Here is a 19,798-nt window from a genome sequence, read left to right on the forward strand (position 1 = left end):
GACATGAGACATAGCCTATAACTTACGTCGGCTTATCGCTTTTTTTTTTCATAAACGGTTTGCAATGCGCGCAATTATGAGGCATTGAGAATGGAAGTGGTGCATTTGAGAGTGGAAGTGCCACTTTAGTTATATTCGTGCAATAACCTATACTAATTACTGGAGTTTGAGTTTTAGTTTGTATGCCAATAATGTAATTATAGTGACCACGCACTTTCTTATCGTAAAAAGTGTTGCGTTTGTTCCCAATGGAATGACACTATCCTCCAGTGGCCAATGCTGGCTACAACAGGCTAATTTTGAAGAAAAAAAGACCTCCACATTAAAACAAACAATACATATCTAAAGTATTGTATGCATCCATCACCTAACCAGACCTCATTCAAAAATAGCTGTTATTTATTTATTTGTTTGTTTGTTTGTTTGTTTGTTTATTTTTGCTGAAACTCAAGGCACTTTAATCTTAAGAGGCTGCAGACAAGGGGTTTATTTAAAACTACAAAAAAGCGCGTTGAACCTTTTCAGGACACTACAAATGACACTAGTCAATTATATACCCAACATGAGATTAAGAAGAAATTGTTCTGTATTTAAATGGTTGCATAAAAATTCCTCAAAAGAACCTTATTAGTGCAACTCTTGCAGTGTTACTATCAAGTTGTATGTGAGGAATCACAGGGATGGGTGTAACTGATGTGAGAGACAGACAGCTTCCTGACACCATATTCTGAGTAGATATACTAAATTTATAACAGTTCCTTCAACAAATAAGAATTTTATGTAATACTGTCTTTAAGACTGAACTGTTTAAACTGTTATTATATTAGATATCATGTAACAAGTTGTCACTAACAGCATTAACTGTTACAACTGTTAATAACAATTTATATTTAATATGATAATAACTTTTACTTGAAACTTTCTTTTTGTTAATATATTTCCTTGACAGAGTCACATAAGCCAAAAGGTAGATTTTCTACAGACCACAGGCCAAAAAAATGTATTAATACTATAAACTGTATGTAATTTAGACTATATACCATAGACTATGTGTAATTTTACAATTCCTTTTTGCATTGTTGGTTGATTTTTATTTTAGTCCTATACATTACTTGTAAATTTGAACACATGTGTAAATCTATGTCCAAATTTAGATTTAACTGTTTAGACTACTTAATATTTTACCAGGCTTTTAACATTGTGTTAAAGACAAATCACAAACACAGTCACTGGAAACTACCTATTTGATGAGTCAGTAGTCTCTCTTTCTTTTACAACCATTTACTCACTTCCTGTGCATGGTCTACCTGACTGGGAGGAGTCTTTGTCTTCTGCATACCTTAACAACGGGTCTATTCCATTGCATGGTGAACAAAAGGAGATTAAAGTTGCCAAAATATTGTGAACTTTGCTTGGTAAGTGTTTAATTTTCATCGTATATTTCATTTTCAGTACGTTTTGACTGCCTACACCTAACATAAAACCAGTATATTTCCACACTACGTTATTATAGTTGATATTGTTTCTGAAAGTCCCCCCACTCCTCCTTAGCCTGCATTTTAAAGCAAATGGAGAAGAAAGACTTCTGATCTTTACTAAAATTTGTTTACCAAATTTACTGAAAATGGGATTAGTAAGTGGTATAATTGCCTTTAAGTCTTTCTTTCAACATTGCATGTTATTCCTTTAGTTCATTAATAAAAAATAATCCATTTGATGATGCATCTTGGTTTTATGGAGCTTGGTTATGCTGAATAATCTAGACTGGTACCAAAGACAAATTAACTTTCATCTTTTTATCTGCCATTTTAATACCTGCCTGCAAGGGTTAACATACTGCAATGAGGGAGTTTGTTGCCACCTTTCCCTGCAAACATGTCAACAAACCCAAACTCTAAATGTGCCCTGAGGCTATACAGAAGGATAGTTTATATCAAGATGAGAGAATGGGTGATTGTAGTAGTCTACCAGAATTTCACAGTACTGAAAATATATAGCCTATAGCAAATGCTTTTGAGAGCCATTTACCCATAACAATGCAAACATCGTCCATTTCTGCGCTACAGCATATACTGCACAATAGTGGACTGAATTTTGCTGACGAAACAAAAAAATGTGAGGGCTGGAAAAAAAAAAACCAAGAGTGTTATCAGGCAGCAGGTACAAAGCACAATGTGACTGCAAAAGGTTGATTTTACTCCAGTGTTGTATCTTGCTCTGCTGTAAACCACCATGCAACACGAGGGAGTCAGTGGCTTCACTGTGCTGGGTTTTGTACTCCTGATCATGCCTAAACTTGTCAGGAATTCCAGGGAGGGAGTTTTGCTCTCCTTCTTTGACCTCCACCCTGCTGCTCGTGTAGCCACTTCTCAGACACTAAAATTTCTCTCTCTCATTCTTTTCATTTTGTAGCATGGTCTGATTAATCTCTTTAATGAGATTGAGTTTCTCAGTCCTCTTCCTGTGTTGCGGTTCATAATGTTCTCCCTGTCCTAGCATGCCTGTTTCAGATCATGAAGGTCTTGATATAATTGCGATTGTGTTGAATTGTGTATGTTAATAAGTGTAACTGCAGTAAAGGAGACTACTGGTATGAATTTGCGGAACAGTACTTGAAACAGCTGTTGATACAAGTTGACTATCAAGCTCTGATTTTTTCTATGCTTGAAAAAAAACCCATATGAAGTATATTTTAACATGTTACAGTAGTTTGGCAAACATTTAAAAAAAATGTATTTCCCATTCTCATATCTAAAGTAGTTCTAGTTAAATGTTCTGATAATTAAATAAATTTTCTACTTCATTTTCTAACCATTACTGCATGCTATTTAAAGATGACATTGGAACTGCAGAGAATTATGTCTCTTACCAATTGTAGGGTATTTTCTCTCTTTAGCACTATAAATCAGTGCAGCATATTCAATATATAAAAACTAAGAACTAATTTTAGTGTACTGCTAACGTTTACATTTATCTAATTTTGCTCTCTATAGTTGCGTGCTTTGTTGTAATTTGAGAACTCTTGCATTGCTCAAGCATGTTGCATTTGCAGCACGTAAGCTACATGAAGAGAGAAAAACACTATTTTTCTCACAGTTTGTCTGTGCAACTACCCCTTTATTCTTTGCTGCAGGCAAAGCCATGGTCACTGCTGCAGAGTATGGGCATAACTCGTGGGACCTGTTGGTCCAAGTGGACCAGAGGGAAGGAGATGAAACCATGAAGTTCAAAATTCGGGTCAAGGGAGACCTTCACATCGGAGGGCTCATGCTCAAACTCGTGGAGAAGATTAGTGAGTGCTTTCATCGATCAATTGGGGTTTTGTCCAGAGCCAGGCTTACATCCTTCACATTCTATCCAAGTGCCATGACATCACACAGATAACAAAGAGAGATTCATCGCCACTAGATTTGAGTCATTTCAAATGATCAGAACAGCCAGGACAGAAGAAACGAAAACCACATCCTTTGCAGCTGCACACAGCAATGGCATCAGTACAGAACCCCCAAAATCTAGTGAAGTCCTAGTGGTGCTGTAGCTAAAGGCTAACTCCACAGTTAAATGCTTGGCTACACCCATGTTTGCCTTCCACTCCCTTCAATTGCCCCTGGCACTCTGCCATTGATCCTCCACTATGGCATTATTTGCAGACACAAGGTCTGAAGTCCACCTCACAAGCAAACCTGGGAGAATAGCTTAGAGGGCTAAAACCACTCACTGCTTTACCAGTATGCTAGCTTTAGGAATTGCCAAAGTCTATGTGTTTTCTCAGTTATACAGTAACAAACCATTTTGGCTATGTGTTTTCTCAGTTATACAGTAACAAACCATTTTGGCTATATGTTTTCTCAGTTATACAGTAACAAACCATCTATCTTTATTATCTTCTTTTGTAGAAAGTGCAACCTTAAATTTAATTGAATTTGCAGGAGAAAATATTTTTAAAATGACAATTCGTTTGAGACTGTGTAATTGAGAAACAGGGAGTGTCCTTTGTTTTGAGGCTGATTTCTGAGTGTGTTGATAATTCCTTTAGGATGGCTCACATTGTGGGACTAAAGGCAGACTCATCAGTCTGAGCTCTAAGCCATTAGTCAGGAACACATCATTTGAAGATATTATCCGGAATCATGTCGATGCCAAACCTTTTAATTTCCTGTTTGGTTCATACCATGTCTATGTTATTGTGCTGAGAGCTCCTCTAAACAGTCTAACCAAAAACTGAGAATGGGTTAAATATATTTTATTTTAAATGTAGATATGAAATGATTGGAAGTGACACTCCACTGTGCAATACAAGCATTGTAGGACAAAAATATATTGCTCATGTTCCATATGATCCAGGGGATTAAGTTTGAAAATATCCAAAATCCAGTGGAAGCTGCTGTGTGTTGTGTCAGAGGCGCCTCAGGACTGGTCAGATCACGCCCTGTGGTGGGAGCAGAAGAACAGCTGGCTGCTGAAGACCCACTGGACGCTGGACAAGTACGGCGTGCAGGCTGACGCGGCTCTGCGCTTCACTCCGCAGCACAAGGCCTTATGCCTGGTGTTGCCCAACATGAAGACCATCAGACTCACCGTCACCTTCTCAGCGGTGGTCTTCAAGGCTGTAGTGGAGATTTGTCGAGCACTCAGTAAGTGCAGCCGTGTCTCATGATGCTGGTAATGCTACTTACTCTATATTGTCCACTTTTTGGGGGAGGGGAGGGGTAACAGAAGGCAATGTAATTTTGCATTGGGATTGCTGTTTCATCATGTTATCATGTCCTAAACTGGTTTTGAAATAAGATTAGAAATGCTGTTTGAATAGAAATATCAAATTGAATTGATTTTAAATGTAGATTGATTAACACATTACTCTTAGACATAAGAAGATCTGAGGAGTTGTCCCTCCTGAAACCAATGGATGATAGCAAAAAGAAAAAGAAGAAAGATAAGGGAAAAGAGGAAGCTGAGGATGACATAATAGACATGGACAATATCAGTGGCCCAGGTGCTGTTTCGACATTAAAACCTTTCAAGAATCACCTTTACATTGATTTCCTTTTAACATAATGTGCAATTTATTAGAAGGGATGATGATTAATTTCTTTATATATTGCCCCATTGTAAAGTAATAGCAATAGATCAAAATATATTGAATGTTAAAAATGAAAAAGGTCAGGTTTAGAGTTTCAATGACTGTCTGAAGTCTGTGAAGTATAGATCTCGCCAGGCACTGCCTTTTCTCTGGTGATGCTGTGTCAAGGCTGTAATTCAGCTATTTTCAGCTCAGTCTTGTTTTAGAGGTGTTTTGCCTTTTGTTTTATCTTCAGTAAGTAAAATGGATGTGCACTGGGATTCAGGTCAGATTAATTCTCTGGCTGGTAAAGGGCATTGCTCTTTTTGGCCTGGAAACACACCATGCTTGCTTTATTAATAGTATTGCTAGTAAGATATTTCAAGCAATTGCCCTGCTGCAAAGTAAAGCCCCATCCACTGATCCAGGCAGCTAAGCTGGTTCTGTGAACGTATACACTCTCCTTCTATGCACTTCAGAATTCACTCTGATGTGCATATCCGAATTCAGTCTGCTCCTGTGCAATTCGGAATTCACTTTGATGTGCATATCAGAATTCACTCGGCTCCTGTGCACTTCAGAATTCACTTTGCTTCTCCTTTATGCAGAACAACCAAGTTTTTTTTTTAACTACCATGTGTCCATGTCATCTTATACAAGTGGCTGTGATTGAACCCCTATATAAAATATGCCACTGCAAAATATGCTGCAATTATATTCACTCTGCTCATGTTAAGTGTTGACCAAACTCAGACCAAATAAACTACTGCCCTTGGACTCTGCAGCTGGCACTGGTCTCTACAGTAAGACCATGACTGCGACATACGACCCTGAGAGTGGGACCCCCGCATCAGCAACAAGTCTGTGGTTTGGGGAAAACCCTCTGACCGCCAGCCAGCCTAATGTACCTCCTGATGAGCTGGCCAAGATGTTCCAGCCACTCAGCATGGAAGACAAAGCAGCCATCAATGCTGGGTGAGGGAGACCACACCAAACCAGAGCATGCAGCATGCCCTGCACTTTATACATATGTGACACATGGGATAAACTTACACATAATAAGTTACGTAGCTAGGGTAACTCTAGCATCATACTCATAATAATCATGTAATAATCAAGTTAATATTGCTAGGCAAATGTTTTCCTTTGTATTTAAGAATCACTGTAAGACACAAAGGGGAAGCATACACTTGTCGATGTACATCCCAAAATGTTTTAATTTAAATCTCCAAGTTCAAATGCATGTTTGTGAGCCTGGAGTGCGTGTTTGCAGGTGGCTGGACTCTTCCAGTTCCCTAATGGAGCAAGGTATCCAGGAGAATGACAGACTCCTGCTGCGCTTCAAATACCACTGTTTCTTTGACCTCAATCCAAAAGTAAGTGACATTTCACATATATATACATTACTATTCACATAATGTAGATTTATTCTTATTTTATCCAGGTATGTAGAAATTCAAAAGAAAGTGTAACAGTGTAAAAGGAGGAAAAGTTGTTTGTTTTTTTCAGTGGTTTGGTATGCTTTAATTAAATGTCAGACATGCGGTAGCAAGCAATCTATGCAATACTGGAAAGTATAACTAGAAAGTTAGTGAAACTCTAAGTAGTGAAGTTACTGTGTGTGTGTGTGTGTGTGTGTGTGTGTGTGTGTGTTGCGTGTGTGTGTGTGTGTGTGTGTGTGTGTGTGTGTGTGTGCATGTGTGGCCTTCAGTATGATGCAGTGAGAATCACACAGCTGTATGAGCAGGCACGCTGGTCCATTCTGCTGGAGGAGATCGAGTGCACGGAGGAGGAGATGCTGATGTTCGCTTCCCTGCAGGTGCAGTACTGACACACACACATACCCCCATCACATGTCTGAGTCCTGAATTATTTCTGAATTTTCATCACAAACACAATGGCTTAGTGTTCATTCATAATATTAAGACAAATATTTGACCAGCCAGCATAGTTTTCTGTGCAACACATATGTGCTATATCTATTCAATGTAGTTCAAGCCTTATCCCCATATATATACAGTGTGTATATTATCTAACCTGTTTTGTATTGGCTTGTTTATCTGCCTGTAAACAGTGGGATGAGATAAGACACACTACAAGACACATTGCTCTTTGTCCTGCTGTAGCCTAAGACTTTTTGGAGGCCTGGGAACACTGTATTGTTAGGGCTGTAGAAACATGTTAGAACAAAGACAATAGTGAGCTTGCATGCAGGGGGAGGGATTGTCACAGACCATATGAAGCCGGATTTCAAACACTGGCTCAGGAGAGAGGTTGCAATACGTTGTAGATACATTGTATGATAAATAAACCTAGTTTTCAACAAAGGTTTAGTTTACTTTTAGAAAATGTCAGCACCACTTGTGACAGTCTTTTGAAGAGTAAAATCATTTGTGAGTCTTTGTTAATGTAGCTACCGTAATTGTGATATCTTTCTTAATGTAGTTTAAAAAATAAGCGGCCATGGCACAATGCTCATAGATAAACAGAGGGCAAGCAGAAACCATGTGACTACAGTATACAATGATGTAATATACAATTTACTGGGTATGGAGACCTACAGTATCGAAATATGAAATAAACATGACCACCTTTCGCTCAGTATCACATATGCAAGCTGACCATGTCCGCCAAGCCTGTGGACCATTCAGACGAACCAGAAATTGATGAAGTGGAGGCTGCCCTCGCACATTTAGAGACGACCCTGGAAGGACGGAGCACGGACAGGATTCTAGTATGCAGAGGTTTTTAACATATCCAACACAGCGTCAGTGCTAACCATTGCTCTTTATACTTTTTATGGACATCATTATATATAGCAGTTCAATTCAACGCAGTAATTGCATTACACCCCTTTTTCATGCCCTCAGGAAGATATCACAGATATTCCAAAGTTGGAAGATACGCTCAAACTTTATAGGTGAGTTGAGCTGGGGTCATTCTGGACACTGTTATGCCTGAATGAGTTTTCTTTTCATTTTTGAGGTAGTTGGATATTAGATGGAGGCAAGATTAATATTGGATTCATCTCTATGTGAGAAATCTCAGTGCATTCTTTCAGGGCTTATTGTACTATTGCGTTTTGCAGGCCCAAGAGACTACTGCGAACATTCAAAGACTACTGGTTTGTGTTCAGAGACACTAGCATTTCTTATTACAAAAACAAAGAATCAGCCAATGGGGAGCCCATTGAACAGCTCCATCTGCGAGGTGAGTGCCACATGCCACTAGGGAATGAGCGATTGCCATCATAGTTAAAGCAGTGAAACATGGCTTTTGATCCCCTTATTATCTCCTTATATCCCCTCATGCAGGCTGTGAAGTTGTTCCAGATGTCAATGTAACAGAAAAGAAATTTGGCATCAAACTTTTGCTGCCTGTTGCGGATGGGATGAATGAGGTGTATATTCGCTGTGAGAATGTGAGTTGATTCTGGCTTTTGCTATGGTTTCAATGTAACATAGGGTTCATGTAGATTTTTTATCTCATATTTTTATCAAGAGTTACTCATTAAAATACACTCAATCATTACAACATTTCACCAGTTTAAGATGTATTTACCGCATTCAAAGTGTAAACAATCCTTCATTTATTCCTTTGTTTGCCTATTAAAATAATTTCATTAAAGGAGACACAGTATGCTAAGTGGAAAGCTGCCTGTATCCTGGCCTCTAAAGGCAAGACGATGGCCTACAGCTCCTACCGCACAGAAGTGAAGAATATCCAGTCCTTCCTGCAGATGAAGAGTTTGGCACCCCCACCTGGCCAGGCATCACCTGATGTGGACTCAATGGAGATGAATGCAGAGTGCTTTGTCTCTCCACGTTACACCAAAAAATACAAGGCCAAACAAGTAAAGATGGCTTTAGCCAAGGGTCACCATCTTGGAGTGCAAAGTCATTGAGCCAGTTTGACAGAAATTCTGTGACCTTGGTCTCTAGGTCACTGTTAATATTAAAGGATTTCATGGTATGGTTTATTACAATGAGTGAATGTGATTGCATATTTTTCCTTTGTGCTTTGGATTTCAGTTGACCACACGGATCTTGGAAGCACATCAGAACATTTCGCAGCTTTCCCTCATGGATGCTAAAATGCGCTTCATCCAAGCATGGCAGTCTTTGCCAGAGTTTGGCATTACATACTACATAGTCAGGTACTTGTGATGAAACCCAAACCACTGCAGCTTCTTGTAACTATGGCATTCTGTTATGCTACTCATAGTCAATGAATAAACCCCAGAACCCCAGAACCTGTCCAGAGATGAAGGCTGTAGAAGTGAACTGTTAGCACCAAGGTCTTTACAGCAAATTTCACATTACTATTTTGTAGTTAGAGATCAGCCTGTTTTATTTTAGATCATATTGGATATGATGTAAATGTAGCCAATATTCTTTAATCTTGCTGTCCCTTCTGCTTGTATTCAAACATGAAGAACTGCCCGAGTTTTTTTCTTTTCTTCTGTGTGCACAGATTCAGAGGGTGCAAAAAGGATGAGATCCTGGGCGTCTCCAATAATAGGCTGATCCGTATTGACATGTCAACACGCCTGCCACTGACCACATGGCGGTTCGCCAACATGAAGCAGTGGAATGTTAACTGGGAGATCAGACAAGTAAGGAGAGCGAGAGCGCTGTAGTTTGCATCTATCTAAGGTCAAGCCTTAATTTGTCAGATCCGCTGAGCAGTGTCAAAACCTGCGATCATAAGTATGTTACCATACTGTTTGTAAGACCTTTGTGTGATGTCTCATTTGAGGTTTCTGTTTCAGGTGGCCATTGAATTTGACCAGAATGTGTGGGTTGCGTTTACCTGTCAGAGCTGTGACTGTCGGGTAGTTCATGAATACATCGGAGGCTACATCTTCCTCTCAACACGTGCCAAAGACCAGAATGAAACACTAGACGAAGAACTCTTCCGCAAACTTACAGGAGGGCAAGAGTGAACCTGAACATCATCAAGAAACTTGTGAATTCAGTACATCCATGCAGTGGATTCAGTTTGCCTGTTGCTTTTGTTTTCTAGAAGTCAAAAGTATTTCAGACTTCTTTGTTTACATTTTGTTATGGAGATGAATGATAACAAAGGATAGAAATTATGAAAAATTATTTTATTTCTTGTATTTTTGTAATAACATTTTTGGGTAAATTCATCTCACAAACCAAGTGCTACCTGTCATACAAGCTAGTATAGAGGAGTGCAAATGAATGTTTTGGTTTACTTTGTACTTCTAATTAAAACAAATAGAAAAATACCGACCTAAGTGTTGAAGATCAACCCTTTTATTTGAGTGAAGCAAGTTGGTAAAATTATATAACTGATACTTTCATCCCTGTATTCTACAGTATTCTAGATCATTGGTATGATTAATTCTAACCTATTATACTGTACTTGGATATATTCTATGAGTAAATGACAAAGCACTTTTGTAAGTCGCTCTGGATAATAGCGTCTGCTAAATGCAGTAAATGTAAATGTACTTTCAGGTAATACACAGTCTTTGCGGTTACATCCAGAGGTGTTTGTGTAAAGCAGAATAATGTACATTTTCACATAAGCAATTTGCACATTTTCATTCGTAAACTGCGTTGCCTAATATAATGCTACGTATTTCTACATACGCGTTTTATATTTCTGCATAAGATTAGGTCTGCCTTCAGAATAGAAAAGCTAAATGTTTATGCATATTTGGGACTTTTCAAGTGCTAGAAGTTGATCGTGTGAAATATGCTTATGACTATTCATGTTTGCATTAGATAATTTCTAGTTTATTTCGGATTTTTTATGACAAAAGTAAAAAGCGTTGCCGATCGATTTTGGATGTTATCTGTGATCAGCTTCTTGTCCTCAGTCTTGAGCCATTCTTGGTTGATTAATCGTCCTGTGGTTCAGGAAACAGCAGTTGGCTACACGTGGAAATTACTTTCATACGTGGCTTGGATTAATGCGCTATTCTTGCGGTTAATTGTATGTTACAGATGTTAGACGTGCTTACTGAACGTTAACTAAACTTGAAACATTTTACAATCAGGTCATATAGTCACGTCAGTAAATGGCGGACGCAGTTGTCGAAACTGATGTCGAATGCAGAATCAGTGAAGGAGATTATGTTGTTTTGAAGAGAGGTGATGTTTACAAGTCTGTGCAAATTGACAAGAAAAAGTAAGTTGTGCTGTTTATCCTCATTGCGTAAGATAATGCACTAAAACAACTAGCTAACCCAGATAATGGACTAAAACAACTAGCTAACCCAGCTAATGTACTACCTAGGTAGCTATCGAGATCGTGTTAGTTATGTGGCTAGCTATCTTAACTTGTTCTTAGCTTGCTAGTTCGCCAGCCTGGCTAATTAAGTAGTTTGATAAGCAAATTTAAATATTCGATAGCATTGGGTGGAAATCCAGCTAGATAGAATAATTAATACATCAAGTCAGAGGTTGATAATCTTTATTGGCCATAGTGTAACTTAATAATAATAATAGGAATTATTACAATTGTTTACTTTCTCAGGAAAGTCATTTTCGAAAAACAGTGGATCTTCTTGGATGGTGCCGTTGGGGAATTATATGGATCGACGTTTGAAGTCGATGCTGGTGGGAAACTCGGTCTACGAAAAGCCAGCAACACAGGAAATTCCACAGGCGATGGAGGTACAAATCCATGTCATTGCAAGATGTGTTAAATGAGATGCTCTCAATAAATCTATCACTGACCCCAGCCCAGAGGCACCCCATGATTATATGTAGCGTTATTGGCGATCGGAAACAGAACATGTACACCAATCAGCCATAACATTAAAACCACCTGTCCATATTGTGCAAGTCCCTCTCATGCATCCAAATGTGTCCTGTGGTATCTGGAACTAATTTGTTAGCAGTAACAAGCAAAGTTCTGTAAGTTGTGAATGGGTCCTCTATGAATCTGAATTGTTTTTCTAGTACATCCTACAGATGTTCAGTTTGGATGTAGGGAATTTCTAGACCAAGTCAGTACCTTTGTCACGTTCCTCAAGCCATTACTGGGATGTATTATCCTGCTGAAAGAGGCCACTGCCATTAAGGAATACAGTCGCCATGCATCCGTGTACTTGGTCTGCAACAATAGGTCGGTGGAATGTGTCATAGTCACAGCCACATGAATACCAGCACCCAAGGTTTCCAGTAGATCATTGCCCAGAGTATCACACTGCTTCTGCTGGCTTGTCTTCTTCCTGTAGTGCATCTTGGTGCTGTATTTTCCCCAAGTCAACTTAATTCATGTCACCTGTCAGTAATGTTGCGAATAACCGGGTTATGTTGGCTGTCTGGCTGGGGGTACGCAGGAACTGCACTGGGAACTTGTTTTAATTGATTGTTGATATGTGCATCAGTGAAATTGCATGTTTGATTCTGGCTTTTTTCCCTCTAAATAGAGACTAAAGAAGCAGGCCTTGATAATAGACACATAGTAGATGATGGTAAATCTCAGAAACTGACGAGAGATGACATTGAATCACTCAAAGAGCAAGGGTTGAAGGGCCAGGTATATATTGCACTTCCAAGGTCTTGGAACTTTTTGTTTGACATTTTCACATTACTTGTGAGTCACTGCTTACACTTCATGACTAAATATCCCTAAATTAAAAGGGCATTTAAAAAAATTGTTCATTTTTCCCAACTTTTAGGAAATTATTCAGCAGCTTATAGACAATAGTACAACATTCAGGGATAAAACTGAATTTGCTCAGGAGAAATACATCAAGAAAAAAAAGAAAAAGTAAGTAGGAAAAACATCTTATTTCTGGATGATAATTTGTACATATGACTTCCTAATTTGTATTCATACAATATGTCTACAGGTATGAGAGCCACATAACAGTACTGAAGCCTAGCACCCGTATTCTAGCCATGATGTACCATGGCAGAGAACCTGGAAAAGTATGGTACGTGATGAAACTGGTCTGTATAGCTGCTACCCCACCACTAGAAGACAACTAAAAGCTAAATTCTTGATTGTCATTCTTGATGTTGCTCTGCACATTGCAGGTTGTGGCTTTATACAAGTGTCTGTCTGGAGAGTCTTAGGTCTTTGTTCCTGTCTACATTTTCATATTATTCCCTTGTACAGTCATCTGCGGTATGACACGTTGGCACAGCTGCTGACGCTGGGGAACATCCATGCGGGCAGTAAGATTATTGTGTTTGAGACGTGTGCTGGCCTCGTTCTCGGCTCTGTTATGGAGAGAATGGGAGGTATAAGCAGATTCCTTGTTATTAATCTGTATAGTGATCTATTATATACAGCTTTATGCTCTCACTCAGTGTGCTCAGGTGTGATGATAAAGATATCAGTGCTGCATAGAACATAATTTTTATATTGACCTATTTATGCTTTGATTTGGCTGTTGCTGGTTCTTTCTTCAGTACTAGTTAGATTTGACACATTTATGGCACTCCTCAAACATACAAATCACTTTTGCACTCTCTATCCCAGGCTATGGCTCAGTGATCCAAATGTATCCAGGCAGAGGTCCGGTCCGAGCAGCCATGGAGAGCTTTGGCTTCCCCTCACACTTCCACGACACACTGCATGAGTTCCCCCTTTGTAAGGTCAATGCCATGCTGTCAGGAACACTGAACTTAGACGAGAAGGACCCAGACGGGCAGAGCGACGGGCGCCTGGGCGAGCAGTCTGCCTCCTCCCGGCTCTCCTCGGGTGGGAGCAAGGAGGGAAGCTCCGAGTCACAGAGTATGGAGGTGTGCACACAGCAGGCCAGAGCCAAGGAGGTGGTGCAGACAGAGAAGCTGCGTGATCAAAAAGTGAGCCCCCAACAGAACACATGAGAAGTGCAGGACTCAGTTACCCTTTCATGGCTGAAGGAACAGATAATCCCAGTATTCCCGAGCTGTGTACAGATGGTACACTAGAGTTTATAAAGTCTACGGGTTAGAAAGCACCTAGTCATAACCTGCGTTGTTCTTTCTATGGTAGGCACAAGAGAAGAGAGTGAAGATAGAGGAGAAGAGGAGGAGGCTGGCTGCTGCTGCTGCCCTGCTGGAGGGGCGAAATGCAGACGGGTGAGTCCTCTGTTTCAGGCCTGTGAATCCAAGCAGTGCAACAGGAAATGTTTTGTTTCTCAGCATAAATGCTATTGTCACACAGAGAGGGGGAAACCTTCCTTGTGAACATTTGCTGGCTACAGTATAGTGGTTCATGAAAACTAGATGGTCCTAGTGGTTCATACAGCAGAAAAGATCCTTTATGTTTAGACCCCTATGTAAATTATGCAATAGTCTAGATCACGTATTTAAAATGGCCCGCTTTCCTTATAAAGGTTGGCCTCAGGTAAATGTGTTGCATTCCAGAGTGGTTTACAGTAAAATGGGTTAACGTGCTTTGCTGCCACATATCTGTTGTCCCTGAAGCCATGTCTGGCAGTCTTAGTGTTTAAGTATCATTTCAAGTTGTGTGGCATTTCTTCATATTAATAACATTCTCATGGTCTAAAAGAACTATTTTGTTAAATTACATCTCTGTGACACATGGTAACATCAGTAAGGCTTGTCATTTTGTACCTTATTGGTTTTGTAGCTAAGTTATAATCAGTCCCTGATTTTGTAAGTCCATGTGAATGTATGAGATGTCTAGTGCCTGTCTGGTGTGGCTCACGCGTGGATTTCTCTTTACAGTCTAGTGATTGCCAGCCGTTTCCACCCATGTCCTCTGCTGCTGGGCTTGCTGAAGTTTGTGGCTCCATCAAGACCATTTGTAGTGTATTGCCAGTACAGAGAGGTACTGATGTTGATTTTTTTTTTTTCCCCCCATCTTGCTTTACAAAATGTCATTGTCTGATGAATTATAAACCCTTATAAAGTGTAATAAATTGCTTTTTTTTTGTTAGCCCTTAATTGAATGCTATACAAAGCTTAGGGAGCAGGGAGGAGCAATCAATATTCGACTGACGGACACGTGGGTCAGGCATTACCAGGTGAGATTATTACTTGGGGTCAATAATTGTGAGCATATTTTCACTATCTGAATTGGACTGTTATTGTCATTCATTTGACATGTTGTGTTTGAGGGAGGGCATTCTGTTTTCCACTTCTCTAAAGTCCCATGTAATGTTCGTCCCAGGTATTGCCCAACAGGACCCATCCCATGCTGCTGATGAGTGGTGGTGGAGGCTATGTGCTTTCTGGAATCACGGTCTCTGCTGAAACTGTCACCTTAGGAGCCCGGCAGAACGCAGCAGGCGAGCCAGCTGCAAAGCGGATCAAACGAGATGAGATTACCAGCACGAGTAACTCTTCTGCCTAGGCCTATTGGTTTGGTCTAACTTATTTTACTAAGAAGAAATTGAATTAGCCTCTCTCCTTGGAGAAATTGTATATTACACCTCCATTTAAGTTGCTAGGCTTTATTGTACAAAGTCTGCTATTTTATCTGTTTCCTGAGAGCCAGTCTTTCTTTGAACAGCAAAGAGCTGCTTTTTTTTTATTTTATAGAAGCATAAAGTGCCAAGAAGGAAATGCATCTGCCATTTCATGAGCCAATGTGCCACTGATGAATTGCTTTAGTGTGACAATTGTCAATAAAATGTGACACAAATGGAAAAAATAGCATTGTCTGTTTTCTTCATTATTGGGCCATAATGTCTCCCAAGATTAAAAACACTGTGACTGGGGGGGGCTTTTTTTTTTTTTTTTTTTTTTTTTTTTTTGGGGGGGGTCCCATTGTAACATATTTTATTAGATGCACACAACCAATGCAAACAAACACATACAGTAGGTTATACAACCTATAAGCCAAAAAATCTATTTTAAATATCAAACATGGCATGCTCTTGGTTTTTCACATCAGTTTCTACAAGCAGTTTCTGCAGGCATTTTATATTAAGCTGTCTTTTTTAGCCTTTCCTCATTGCAGACAAAACCTGATCTAATTAATTTTTTTATGCTGTTTGTTAAGGTAGTTATCTTGGTGTATGTCATCCACTGTAAATAACCTTCAACATAAAAAGTGGACCAGTGCTATAAGCTAACTATTTTTGAACAGAGATTAGTTCAGATGCATTAGTTAATTGAAAAGCAGCACAAAGCAGCAGCACGCACAGCAAGGTCATAGTGGGGAGTATCAGATGTCTGTCATCTGGATGACTGGGTCACTTCTGGTTTTGAGCTTGGCTAATCTATATGTTGTAGGTGTTGGTCTGCTGAGGCCAGTTTCTCCAGTTCCTTTAACTAAAGGAGAGAGAGAAAGAAAGTGAGTGAGAATGTACTAGTGAATGTATTAGATCATACCAGTTCTAAGTGGTGTGAAAAGGTGATGCTAAAGGCTGCTGGCAAATACAACCTCCTGCGTTGTTTCACAACTACTTTCCTCCCACTTGCTTTTTCTCAGTTAATCAGTAACATATCCATTGCAGATATCCCATGTGGTGCAGATGTGCCTGAAGCAATACAACTGTTCTGTCAGGATGAGGAATTGTACTATAGCCTGTTGTAGAGTCCAGCCATCTTGCCTTCCCTTTAAATCTTGGCTGAACCAACCACACTGTATGATCGGGGGTCTGCATTGGCTGGCAGTGGTTGGAAGGATGATATCTCTTGTGTCATTTTAATAGGGGAGGTTTGACACAACCATTCACTGGGGAGCTGCTGAAGGTGGGAGATAATTAATGGGTTTTGGTGCAGTCAGCACTGCAAGCCCTAGTGAAAGGGGAATGGCTTTTCTCTCCCACTCTTCCTCATATTTATCAGTTCCATGCTGAGACTTCATGAGCATGGCTTTAGATCCCCCTTGAAGCAGCAGGGCCTTGTTTCTCCCTACCTTGTGAAACAGTGAAGCTCCCTTTGCACAATTATTAAAACATTTCCCTGGGCCTTTCATTTGTTAACTCACAAGGGATTATTGTCTAGGCCAAATTTGGCAGCTGTAGTTTATTTATGCATAAAACACTACAAAGATGCCACTCTTGATGATGGAAACCCTTATTGAAGCAATTATGGCTAAAATATGTTTCATTTATTTATTTATTTATTTATTTTTACATCTTTTCAGTTAATACTATTTTGGATGAGAAACCTTACCTCTTCTGGAGTGAGAGCCCTCTGATGGAGTGCAGCCTTTTCTCCCTCCGATGGCTCTTTTAGAGCCAACAGACCCCTCTTGTATCGGAGTGTACTGGCAAGCTCCTCCAACTTCTGTGAATTATGCAGACCTGCAATCTTGTTTTTATCAAGACTCTTCTTATACCAGGATGGATGGTAGTATTCTCTGTAAATCCAGGGACTGCGCTTCTCATAAACCTCACCTTCTTTCAGCAGATGTTCCTCCAGATCACTTCTTTTCTCGGTCAGGTATCTCAGTGTTGCCTCCTCCTCCTGCTTCTCTTCCTCTGTACTGCTATGGTGCCTTTTCTCCACTGGACTTCCAAAGTGATGCTTGTTTTCACTTAGTGCTTGAGCAATTAGTTCCTCTTCTTCTTCTTCAGGTGAGCGGTGCTTGAAATTCTCCTCCCGTGAGTCATAGAAATGATGCTTCTTATCTTTTTTCACTTCATCTTCATTTTCAAATTTGACTGACTCACCATTCTTGTAGTAATGTTTCTTGTGGTGGTGCATGTGGGCTGGCTTCCAGATCCTTTTTTCACTGTCAGCACTGTCCTCTGACTCCTCTTGTCTTTTCTCAGAGGGTTGCTCCTCAGAATCCTCTTCAGTTGATCCTCCTCTGTGTTTCTGGTGCTTTTGTTGGTAGTAGTGGTAACTGGGCCACCAACCCTTCCTCTCTCTCTCATCACTCTCCATAGTTCCAGGCTCTTCTTCAGAGGACTCCTCATCTCGTTTGTGGTGTTTCTTGTGGTATCTAAGACTGGGCTGCCAATACTGCTTTGCTCTCTCCTCTTCTTCATCTTCCACTGATTCTCTAGACCTCTTCTCTTGAGAACTTAATTCTGCAGAATCTTCGTCAGACCAGTCATGATCCCGTTTGTGGTGCACTTTTTTGTGATATCTATGAGAGTTCCAAATTTGTTTCTCCTGACTCTCATCACCTTCATGGTGCCTTTTGTGTGGAAAGCTTGGGAACTCTTCCTGGCTTCTATCATAGTCAGGTTCTTCACGCTTTTCCTTGCTTGTCAAAATATGATACCTTTTCTGCTCATAGAATGGGAATTCTTCTTGGCTTCGTTCCTCATCTTGATCCTCACGCTTCTCTTTGGTAGAGAGAGAATAGTGCCTTTGGTGAGTGTATTCCTCCTCACTCCTCTCATCCTCAGGGTCTTCATGTTTTTCTGTGTTTGCTAAAAGATGGTGTCTTTTATAGTAATTTGGGAATTCCTCCTGGCTTCGTTCCTCATCCATGTCCTCACGCTTTTCCTGATTTGTTTTGAGAAGTTCACCAGTTACTTCCTCATTGGTCTCCTCTCCACGTCTCTTTTCTTGCTCAGAAGACAGCAAATCTTCCCCACTCTTTTTCATAGTTACAGAGTGACTGGAACCTACATTGGGATGTAGAATAATGAACAGTGTTTGTGCCTAAACCATATGCTCTGGGTGCATTTTTTAGATTGTTAATGAAGGTATAACAGAGAAAATGCAAGTTACTTGCCTGCATTAAGAATTTCTTTACATTCTGGTTGCAGTGCAGTAACATCTGGTTTGGACAGTGCCTTAGAAAGGATCTGAACCAAACACTGGGTGACCTAAAATAAATAGTAGTTTTCTTTTTACTGAAAGGGTATTTATTTATTGATTTTTCATGCTTGTAGGTTAACAAAGAACAATGATGCATACCAGGTCTTCTCTCCTGCCATCTTGTCCAAAAGGCAGTGACTTGGAATCTGTAATTTTTAAGTATGTTATTTCAGTCAGTCAGTGTAAACTTTAATAGTTGATTACTGCAGCATTAGATCAGATTAGATTAGATTATTTCAGCATTATAATCAAGGGTATCAGAGTATCAAAGTAATAGTACCGAATTTTGTTAAGTCGAGGCATGACCCCCCTCATAAAATACACAAGATAAGCATTGTGTTCAACAACCAGTGTTATAAAAAGAATATTTAGAATCTTAACTCAAAATCGCTTACTTTGGTGCTTATTTGTCGCAGATTAATCATCGAAAATATGTTAATTTATATACGATTGGTACTTACATGCAATGTAACAAAACGTTTTTACAAATCGCACTTTCCCACTCCGTTACAAATTGCCATTACGCTGACCATGGTGCTGAAATGTGTCTGCGCTCTCTATTATGTATCGTCTCTAAAATGAATAAAAAACCTCAGTTGCTCACCTGCGAAGAGGGACACAGCCACAGCAAGGATAAGTAAAAACTTCATGCTGAAAATTTGTAGCCAAGATAAGGATCCGAAAATTTGAAATGCGAAAGATAACAACAAAGCGCTCCCCTTTTCCTAGTGAGCGAGCGCCTTGTTGCACCCCAGCGCGCGTGATGCGTCTGTTTTGACAGCAGAGGAAGACTCAGAGATCGTAGTGCTGCACCGCCAGGACTTGCGTCATGTCCCATGCGAAGCACTCGTGAGAACCTATTTTGTGAGTTAATATTCATGAACTGAATAATTACTTCCAATAAAAGCAAAATGTTATTGAAAATGCAACTTTTATTGGTGCCTCAAGTCTTTCAAATAACGTCGACATGTATCCTTTTGAGTATCTTGCTTGTTATATTTTAACGAAGAAGTATAGCATTTAGGAACGAATAGTTTTTTTCTCGGGTTATTCTGAAGAACAAAAG

General features: G+C 39.8%; 3 protein-coding genes across 3 annotated transcripts; 2 read left to right on the forward strand and 1 right to left on the reverse strand.

The window, feature by feature from the left end:
* The first annotated feature begins 1,347 nt into the window (after nt 1-1,347).
* fermt1 (fermitin family member 1) lies at nt 1,348-10,313 on the forward strand. The gene is made up of 15 exons (XM_027030744.2): nt 1,348-1,415; nt 3,134-3,292; nt 4,401-4,634; nt 4,865-4,993; nt 5,845-6,034; nt 6,333-6,435; nt 6,771-6,878; nt 7,662-7,793; nt 7,930-7,979; nt 8,148-8,269; nt 8,374-8,480; nt 8,688-8,912; nt 9,091-9,215; nt 9,533-9,674; nt 9,831-10,313. The coding sequence occupies exons 2-15, from the start codon at nt 3,142-3,144 to the stop codon at nt 10,002-10,004; spliced, it is 1,992 nt and encodes a 663-aa protein (XP_026886545.1). The 5' UTR covers nt 1,348-1,415; nt 3,134-3,141; the 3' UTR covers nt 10,005-10,313.
* A 623-nt stretch (nt 10,314-10,936) lies between these two features.
* On the forward strand, nt 10,937-15,645 carry trmt6 (tRNA methyltransferase 6). Its single transcript, XM_027030991.2, has 11 exons — nt 10,937-11,221; nt 11,570-11,709; nt 12,471-12,580; nt 12,723-12,814; nt 12,897-12,980; nt 13,166-13,290; nt 13,532-13,857; nt 14,030-14,115; nt 14,728-14,830; nt 14,940-15,026; nt 15,173-15,645. Exons 1-11 carry the CDS (start codon nt 11,112-11,114, stop codon nt 15,353-15,355), a joined length of 1,446 nt encoding a protein of 481 aa, XP_026886792.2. The 5' UTR covers nt 10,937-11,111; the 3' UTR covers nt 15,356-15,645.
* Nucleotides 15,646-15,767: 122 nt separating this feature from the next.
* On the reverse strand, nt 15,768-19,530 carry chgb (chromogranin B). The gene is made up of 5 exons (XM_027030865.2): nt 19,337-19,530; nt 18,832-18,878; nt 18,647-18,740; nt 17,128-18,536; nt 15,768-16,278 (listed from the first exon to the last, which is right to left on the reverse strand). The coding sequence occupies exons 1-5, from the start codon at nt 19,380-19,382 to the stop codon at nt 16,222-16,224; spliced, it is 1,653 nt and encodes a 550-aa protein (XP_026886666.2). The 5' UTR covers nt 19,383-19,530; the 3' UTR covers nt 15,768-16,221.
* Between the last annotated feature and the right edge of the window lie 268 nt (nt 19,531-19,798).

Source organism: Electrophorus electricus, chromosome 3, assembly GCF_013358815.1.
Source record: "Electrophorus electricus isolate fEleEle1 chromosome 3, fEleEle1.pri, whole genome shotgun sequence".
In the NCBI taxonomy this organism is placed as follows: domain Eukaryota; kingdom Metazoa; phylum Chordata; class Actinopteri; order Gymnotiformes; family Gymnotidae; genus Electrophorus; species Electrophorus electricus.

Excerpts from the sequence above, each read along its gene's own strand:
- fermt1 (XM_027030744.2), top strand. The coding sequence starts at position 3,142 with ATGGTCACTGCTGCAGAGTATGGGCATAACTCGTGGGACCTGTTGGTC. Across the intron at positions 8,481-8,687 it reads TGTATATTCGCTGTGAGAAT|GAGACACAGTATGCTAAGTG; the intron begins GTGAGTTGATTC and ends ATTTCATTAAAG. Across the intron at positions 9,675-9,830 it reads TTAACTGGGAGATCAGACAA|GTGGCCATTGAATTTGACCA; the intron begins GTAAGGAGAGCG and ends TTTCTGTTTCAG.
- trmt6 (XM_027030991.2), top strand. The coding sequence starts at position 11,112 with ATGGCGGACGCAGTTGTCGAAACTGATGTCGAATGCAGAATCAGTGAA. Across the intron at positions 12,981-13,165 it reads AGAGAACCTGGAAAAGTATG|TCATCTGCGGTATGACACGT; the intron begins GTACGTGATGAA and ends TCCCTTGTACAG. Across the intron at positions 14,116-14,727 it reads GAGGGGCGAAATGCAGACGG|TCTAGTGATTGCCAGCCGTT; the intron begins GTGAGTCCTCTG and ends TTCTCTTTACAG.
- chgb (XM_027030865.2), bottom strand. The coding sequence starts at position 19,382 with ATGAAGTTTTTACTTATCCTTGCTGTGGCTGTGTCCCTCTTCGCAG. Across the intron at positions 18,879-19,336 it reads GGCTGTGTCCCTCTTCGCAG|ATTCCAAGTCACTGCCTTTT; the intron begins GTGAGCAACTGA and ends TAAAAATTACAG. Across the intron at positions 18,741-18,831 it reads ATGGCAGGAGAGAAGACCTG|GTCACCCAGTGTTTGGTTCA; the intron begins GTATGCATCATT and ends TATTTATTTTAG.